The sequence below is a fragment of the Hibiscus syriacus genome, unplaced genomic scaffold, assembly GCF_006381635.1.
Source record: "Hibiscus syriacus cultivar Baekdansim isolate YM2019G1 unplaced genomic scaffold, ASM638163v2 tig00116971_pilon, whole genome shotgun sequence".
Taxonomy (NCBI): domain Eukaryota; kingdom Viridiplantae; phylum Streptophyta; class Magnoliopsida; order Malvales; family Malvaceae; genus Hibiscus; species Hibiscus syriacus.
This window is the reverse complement of record NW_024063495.1, coordinates 879,123-887,296: the sequence shown is the minus strand read 5'-3', so window position 1 is coordinate 887,296 and position 8,174 is coordinate 879,123. Positions and strand designations below refer to the sequence as shown.

At 39.6% G+C, this 8,174-nt stretch overlaps 3 protein-coding genes across 4 annotated transcripts; all 3 read left to right on the top strand.

Moving 5' to 3' along the window:
- The first annotated feature begins 717 nt into the window (after positions 1 to 717).
- LOC120191968 lies at positions 718 to 2,621 on the top strand. 2 transcript variants are annotated; one of them, XM_039194822.1, is made up of 2 exons: positions 718 to 968; positions 1,095 to 2,621. In XM_039194822.1, exons 1-2 carry the CDS (start codon positions 776 to 778, stop codon positions 2,177 to 2,179), a joined length of 1,278 nt encoding a protein of 425 aa, XP_039050753.1. In that variant the 5' UTR covers positions 718 to 775; the 3' UTR covers positions 2,180 to 2,621. The 2 variants fall into 2 exon arrangements, with proteins under 2 accessions (XP_039050753.1, XP_039050754.1); XM_039194823.1 differs by having other exon boundaries at positions 870 to 968; positions 1,100 to 2,210.
- A 278-nt stretch (positions 2,622 to 2,899) lies between these two features.
- Positions 2,900 to 4,991, top strand: LOC120191966. The gene is made up of 3 exons (XM_039194820.1): positions 2,900 to 3,709; positions 3,830 to 3,936; positions 4,194 to 4,991. Exons 1-3 carry the CDS (start codon positions 2,924 to 2,926, stop codon positions 4,972 to 4,974), a joined length of 1,674 nt encoding a protein of 557 aa, XP_039050751.1. The 5' UTR covers positions 2,900 to 2,923; the 3' UTR covers positions 4,975 to 4,991.
- LOC120191967 lies at positions 4,972 to 7,948 on the top strand. The gene is made up of 5 exons (XM_039194821.1): positions 4,972 to 5,950; positions 6,129 to 6,177; positions 6,274 to 6,521; positions 6,647 to 6,742; positions 7,400 to 7,948. Exons 1-5 carry the CDS (start codon positions 5,208 to 5,210, stop codon positions 7,632 to 7,634), a joined length of 1,371 nt encoding a protein of 456 aa, XP_039050752.1. The 5' UTR covers positions 4,972 to 5,207; the 3' UTR covers positions 7,635 to 7,948.
- The last annotated feature ends 226 nt before the right edge of the window (positions 7,949 to 8,174 follow it).

Below are 8,174 nucleotides of genomic sequence, written 5' to 3'. Positions count from 1 at the left end.
GATCTGAGGTTGTAGTGGTTCTTTTCTTTCTGCTGTACTAAAGGTTAATGTTTTCGTTTTTTTAATAAAAAAAAATCAAGTTTCAAGAATTTGTCATTACTAGTGAATTTATGACCGTACTTCACCTGTAGTATCCTATTTTGTTACTTCTCTCTCTCTCTCTCTCTCTCTCTCTCTCTCTTTTTGGAGTTCTTTGACATTGATATGATAGCCTTCGATGTAATGATGTTTGGTTTTTTGTTAATAGGGAGGTATCCTTTTCCTCTGACTGATGAGCTCTTGGTTTTATTACTGGCGTTCTGTTGTCCGTATCTGTATGTACCTGATTTGTCAGACTGATAACTTCTCATACGTGCATCTGAATTTATTGATTTAATGAAACCACCTTTCATTAATTTTTATCAATATGAAGCTTGTGTTTCATGTTGATTATTGAGCGTGGCACATAAATTGACAATATAACAAAGACGAACTTTGCCATTAGATTGCTATACCAATTGAAGAAAAGAAAGGTGGAACAATTGCATTAGCAGATAGTTGCCTTAACTTGTTTCAACTTTTGTTCCCATGAAGAGATGATAAGTTGGATTTTGTCCGTGTAGGAGATGCCTCAACCAGGGTGAATGTTTAAATGTACAGAAGAGGTTTGTTTCCAATTATTATTGGATTTAAAGAAGGATTCTTATGGTTGTGTGGCATATATTCTTATTTTGTTAGGAAGTGATTTCTCTCTCAAACCTTTAGCTGCTGAGTATTTTAGGCTTGAATTATCTCTATGCCTGGCAACGAAGTTGGGGACAGGATCCATAATTTCCTTGGTCAAGAGGGCTTGTCCCAAGGCCAGCATAATTCACCGTACCTAGACACTGCCTGGCCTGGCTTAAGTAACAATCTATGGGTTGGAGGCCAGAGACAAGTCAGTGGACCTCTTGTTTCCAGTTTGAAGAATTTTAGTGCACATCAATTAGGTAATATGATAACATATTGATTGTTGAGTTTCTGCTCTCTTCTGTTACTGCAATTTAGATTTTAGAGCTTGGTTGTAGCATCCTAACCACTGTTCAATTGACTTCATTACACACTTTTGGCATTAGCTGAGTCTGACAGAGGACATCGTGGTCAGTCTTCAAACCAGCAGCATGACATGAACTTCACTCAATCAGGTTTGAGGCCTGAGATAGCTAGAAGTCAGTTACAAAACCAATCACTAAATGCAAATGGCTATTTTCTAGGGCATCAGGCTCTTCAGGCAAGGCAGAATGAAACAAACTTTTCAGGAGTGGATGCAGCATCTAGATGCTTGTCACCTCTTGATTCACAGATGGGAAATGGTCCTGATCTTCATAAGAAAAATTCCCCGAGGTTGGAAACTAATGAATCTCCTGTAAATTACGATTTTTTTGGAGGGCAACAACAAATTACTGCACAGCATTCTGGCATGATCCAGCCTTCGTCTAGGCAGCAATCAGGGATGAATGACATGCAGCTATTACAGCAACAGCAACATACTATGCTTAAACAAATGCATGAATTACAGAGGCAACAACTCCTGAAGCCACAGTTTCGGTTACCGGATACAAGGCAGTTGAGCACTGCAAATCAGGTTTCCTCTACCGTAAAACAAGGATTTTGTAGCTTTTCTCCAACTCCAATCAATGGCCTTCCTCTCCATGATGCTTCAAATTATTCCTGGAAGCCTGAACACATGACACCAAATGCAAATTGGCTGCAGCACGGTGCAACTCCAGCCATGCATGTATCCTCTGGAGGATTTACGTTTTCCCCGGTGCAAGGGCAGGTGTCTTTGATGGGTTCGGTTCCTCAACAGGTTGATCAATCATTTTATGGGATCTCAACTGGTGGTGCAAGAAGAAATCCATGTCAACATTCTTCTGTCCAGATGGATAAGCCTTCAATGCAGCAGGTGCCAGCCAGCAGTAATTCTTTTCCAAGTAATCAGTATGCCGTATTTACAGATCAAGTTGGCTTGCAAGATGGAACTTTGGTTTCTAGACAGGGCGATCAGGGTGAAAATGTGTTTGTGACTGCAGCAGGACAAGGCTTAAATATTGGATTTCATTCAGAAAACTTGCAGGAAATGACTATCCAGCCAAAAAACGTGGTGATGCAGGAGTCTTGTGGAAGGCAAGAGCTTCCTGGTCCATCAGAATATCCCTAGATAATTCAACGATTCAGGCTGCCCCCTCACATAGTGTGGCTACACTAGATGAAACGGAAGAAAAGATTTTGTTTGGTTCAGATGATAGTGTGTGGGATATCTTTGGAAGGAGCATCAACACGGGCTCATCGTTGGATGGCACGGACTCATTTGGGAGACTGCCTTCTTTGCAAAGTGGCAGTTGGAGTGCACTTATGCAGTCTGCTGTAGCAGAAACATCAAGTAATGATTTAGGGGTACAGGAAGAGTGGGGTGGTTTAGGTGTGCAGAATAGTGGATCTCCAAGTGGGAATATGCCATCACAAATTGTCAATGATGGCAGCAAAAATCAATTGGCTTGGGTTGATAACAAATTGCAGACTGCCTCGACATTGGACTCTAAGCCTTTTCCAATATCTAGTGATGCCAATATCAATCTTGACTTTTTTAACGTCCCTGAGGTTCAGCAATCAGGAGTCCCAATTGCAAACGAGCAGACTGAGAAAATGCATAATTACTCATCTCAGAAATTTGTTCAACAGTTAACAGAAGAAAGAAGCAAACAGTTAGGTTGCAATCCCCTACAAAAGACTCTAGCTGAAAGCGTGCAGTTATTTGGAAATGTTGCTTGCTCTCCTAATGTGCAAGTAAGTGCAAAGAGCAATTCAGGTCACCAACAAGGCATAGCTGTACATAACATGCGTGTTCAGCCACATAATAAGCCAAAGGGTTGGAACTTCATTGACTCTGCATCACATAGCAGTGATGTTATATCAAAAAGTCGGGATATTGGTTGCATTTCAACCTTCTCAGAATAGTGATCATAGAGGTGCCATCTATGAGGTGAAAGGCCATGGTTCTGCTATTGATCATTCCGTTTCTGATGCAAATATTGAACTGGGAAATTTAAATTCCGGCTTGAGAAGCCCTCAGGCGAATAGGGAAGGTTCTGACTTGGATAATGTTGCTGCTGTAACAGATTCAAGAACCAAAAGGGTCACTGAAAGCAGCCAGAAATTTCCAAACAATCATAATCTTAATCTCAGGAAAAGTACTGATTCTAAATTAAACTCTTTCCAAAGCAATGTTCAAGCAAAATATCAGCAAAATCAGGATAAGAATCCTAAAGCTTTTGATTCATCTGGAAATGATTGCTTGGATAAGGGAGCATATGACCATGAAGCAAATATGTTGGACAATCACAATGTCAAAGAAACTTGCAATGGCGGTTTTCACCCAAACTCATCCCACCATTCTTCTACTGGTGGCATGAGAGACAATGTCTGGATGGATGTAAATGATTCACATGGAGGAAAACAGAAGTCATCTGTTCGTATCAGTCATAAGCCTTCTGGAATCCGTAAATTTCAGTATCATCCTATGGGAGATCTAGATATGGAGGCTGAACCTTCATATGGAACTAAAAGTGTTGCACATTCACAGGCAACATCCCAACATGTTTCACAAGGATTGAAAGGTCATGGCCAAGGGTACTTTGGGCAGTCAAAATTTACTGGTTATAGTGCTAGAGAGCCTCTAGAAACTGAGAAGGTAACTTTTGGCGTGAAATTGTCAACTATTTTTCTTACCCTTGTACAACTGCTGAAATTTACTTTAGTTTTTAGAATAATATAAGACTAAATAATTTTTTATTAATTTTCTCCTACTTAGGGGTGTTTTCCTAGCTTTCAAGCAAATGAGATGCCTTCAAAAAGCTCGAACCAGGGTTCTTCTGACAGATATTTTGTTGGTTCTGTGCCAAACAAAACTCCAATGAGGTAGTTGAATATTTGTACTTCTTATTCTTTTAGCTTGAGTTGAACTTCATGCTTTTCTCAAATTTTTATTGTTTTGATAATTTAGCTACAAATAATATTATCTCTGGTTGTTAAATCTATGATGGTAAAACTTATTCATCACCATATATTAGCAATCTGATTTTTTTTTGGTAATGCTGGCACTTTGGCTTTATTTTTCTCGTGCTGGTTTTCTTATTTACTTTCTATTTTGCTCTCGATATTCCAAAATGTCACAGTCAAAACATGCTGGTGCTTCTTCCTAAGTTTGATCAGCCAAGAGAACATGGCACTGCAACACACTTAAGCTCATCTGAACGCAATCTATCATCTGAAATGCCAGATGCAGAAACTTCTGATGGATCTGTAGGCCAGTTTCGGCATAATAGGCCTTCTACTTCCCAAGGTTTTGGTTTACAATTAGGCCTTCCATCTCAAAGGTTTACCATTCCTGATCGTGCAATCTCATCTCTGAGTTCTCCCCAAGCAGTTAATTCTCTAAATTCAGTTCATCTCACTTCTGAGCTAGGAAGGAAGGGTCATGCATGGTTGGATCCAAAAGCTTCTGTTCAGTCCTCAACTCATGGAGCATCCTCTGGAGACTTTAGGAATAACGTTTCAAGTGTTTCTGATTACCATTTAAATCTTCAAAACCAGCATGTTACTAGTGAGGGTATTCAAGCGACTCCAAGTGCATCTATGAAGGCACCTTTTGGTGGGTTGGCATCTCTGCCCAAGCAGACTGATGACTCTTCTGAGAGAGCTCAAACTAGTCAATTGCAAAGGAAACCAGCACCTCACATACCTGAATCCGCTGCAGATAACAATCTTGCTTCCTCAGAGACTTCTCGGCCAAGTAGTAGTGACCAAATCCACACAAGGGATTCAGGCCAGCAATATCCAGTTTTGGAGGCTCTGTCAGCTTCCCAACCATCTGTTACATCTGAATCTCCAAAGCCGGGTGCTTTTACCAAAATGCCTGTTGGGTGGACCAGTGTTTCCACTCCACATCTATATTAGCACAGTCATCTCGGGCCTCCCAAAATTTGTTTAATCATCAATCGAATATTAACTCTGAAACAACTCTTCCTGGAACAAAGAAGCTAGACGATCAAATCGCTGAGGCAGGAGATTATGGTCAATCTGAGTTGCCTGCAGGTTCTGCTGAGCCACAGAGCTTTGTTGGAGAGGAGCAACCATCAAAAGATCAGCAGTTATTGGCAGAGAACGGTGCCAGCTCACATCCTGCAACTATGCCCCGAAAGATTGATGCTTTTGGCCACACTTCGAGCCCAAATAATACTGTACATCAAAATCATTCATTGTTGCATCAGGTGCAGTCTATGAAAGATATAGAGATTGAACCAAGTAATAGGAGCGTCAAAAGATTTAAAGGCCCAAGTCTAGACTCTGCTTTGGATACTCATCAGGTAAGTTCTGAAGGTGCAGAGCAGTTATTGTATGAATACGATAATATGATGAAAGATGCTCAGGTTAATCATCTGTCAGATCCTTCTAATGATATCATGGCATTCGCTCAGAATGATTCCCAGCATTTCTCTAGTGCTGATAATTCTTCTGCTAATCTCAAGGGCAAACTCTCTCAAATAAGTCCCCAGATGGCTCCATCCTGGTTTGATCGGTATGGCACATTCGAGAATGAGCAAATGCCCCCTCTATATGATGCTCAAAAAATTGCCATGGTGAAGGTTGCAGAAAAGATACACAGTGTTGGTAGGCCTTTTGATGGTTCACTTGCTCTTCATTCAAGTGAGCGGGTTATTGCTGGTGCTGCTGATGTTAGTCACCTGGATAGGGCCTGTAAAAACTCAAAGCCCATATTGAGTGAACATATCTCCTCTCAATCATTGCTTCCTGATATCAGAAATCAGGATTTGGTTGTTGTGAAAGCAAGAAAGCGTAAAAGTACGGCGTTTGAGCTTCTACCATGGCATAGGGAAGTGACACAAGTTTCTAAAAAATCTCAGAACATCAGGTAATTGGAATAAATAATCCATCTGCTGCAATTACTTTTAGCAGTATAGATGTCAATGACCAAAAGCACTAAAGTATTTCCCAGTATTGTTATCATGCAAAAATCAGTTGCTCTTCTCTCACTATGTTTATGTTTTTCTTAATTTTGTAATTATATTTAAGTTTTCTGTTGATCACAGTTTGGCAGAGGTGGAATGGGCGCATGCAGCAAATCGATTGATTGAGAAGGTTTGTTGGGTGTTTTAACCATTTTACTTTGCTGTAATCTTATTCTTTATTAGAATTGTGACAGTTTTTATCTTAAGGACATTGATCTAATCACAGGTTGAAGATGAACCTGAAATGATTGAAGATGGGATTCCAGTGGTTAGATCAAGAAGAAGGCTCATCTTGACAAGGCAACTTATGCAACAAGTACTTCGTGCTCCTCCAAGAGTATTTCTTTCTGCAGATGCTGACAAAAACTATGAGACTGTGGCCTATTTTGTTGCCAGATCAGTCTTAGGAGATGCATGCAGCACAGCATGTGTACCAGAAAGTGACACTGCTGTTCGTCCTGACAGTGAAAGCGCGTAAGAACATGTTAATATTGTTTGAAATCATTGAATACTTTTTTTTACTGATCTCATCTGCTGATCATTGTTGCTATTAACTGATACTATCTGACGGAAATTTTTTCCTTTCGATTTGCTTTAAGCTTCTCGGAAAAGCTCAAGGAGAAAAACCAGTCCACCTTAAATGCGACAGAAGATTTTATCAGGAGAGCAAAAAAGCTTGAAAATGATTTACAGAGGTAACTCGCATCTAGTTCTGGCCAATTCCTTTTATGCATGTTATTTCTTTTGTTGCTCTTATGTAACATTGTTATTGATGGGTGAACACCTTATTTATGAATTATGATGTTCAATGTTTGCGGTAAGAATTTCCCCTCGCAGATCACCCATTAAATTTGATTATTTTGTTGTCGTCATGGGTGTGCCGAGGTGTCATATGTCAATTTATCAGTAAGGTGCGCTCTTAAACAAGCAAGATTATGCAGAAGGGATTCCTTGTCAGTTCTGTTGGTTTCCCTTTACCGATCTTAGTATTGCCCAACATAGGCTTGATAATCCTTTGGATCTTTGGGGTGCATTATTATTAGGCTCAATAATCCTTTACCAATCTTAGTATTGCCCAACATTGCCAGTTGCAAATATGCTGCTGTATATTTCTCCCGGTTATTTTGCTTAGTACTTTGACCCGCAGTGATAGCTTCTAGCTAGTTCAACGGATAAGATGGCTAATTGGCATATAATTGTACCTTAATTTATTTAGAATAATCGGATATGATTTTAACCTCAATATTATTTTTTGCTATGATTTGCATCATGTTCGAACCAATAGTTTACTAGGCACATTTGATGACCGTGCCAATTATCTTATCTCCCAATGTTTCCGCTTTGTTATTCAGTCTGGATAAGAGAGCCTCAATCTTGGACCTAAGATTGGAATGCCAGGATCTAGAGAAGATTTCCGTCATCAATCATTTCGCCAAGTTCCATGGTCGTGGGCAAGCTGACGGGGCTGAAGTCTCACCGTCCTCCGACATGATTGCTAATTCTCGCAAATTCTTCTCCCAGAGATACGTACTTGCTCTACCAATGCCCCGGAATCTCCCTGACAGAGTACAATGTCTTTCCCTTTGAACATTACTTGAATGATTTTTTACTTCCAAATTTAAAATCAATGGTGGCTCTAAGATCTTTCCATCGGAGGCCATTCGAGTCAGTTTCCGGATGAATATATATATATATATATATATATATATATATATATAGAAGTTTTAATTTTGAATACTTGTCTGGAAATGTTGAGAGAAAGTTTAGGGTAAAGCCCCATGATTTTTGGGTAAATGGGGAACACTAAAGCTCAGTCTTGAGGTAAAAAAAAAAAGTAGTGTATTTATTAAACCTTTTGGATGCTTTTCATTCATAAGTAAAGGGTTTATGCATTTCTCATCTTCTCTTCTGTTCTCTCTTAGGCTGAAAGAAAGTATTAACGGAGTAGGAAGGGACGGGATCTAACCTCGTCTCATTCTGTGTGGTTGTTGAATTATTATTATTGTTTGATGAAAGATGCTCTATTAATTGTGTGAATGAAGTAAATCGTGTTCGAATAACGGATAGTCGAAGCTTTAGATCTGTATTGCTTTCCAATTTGTTGCTGCCAACAGTAATTAGGTTTGA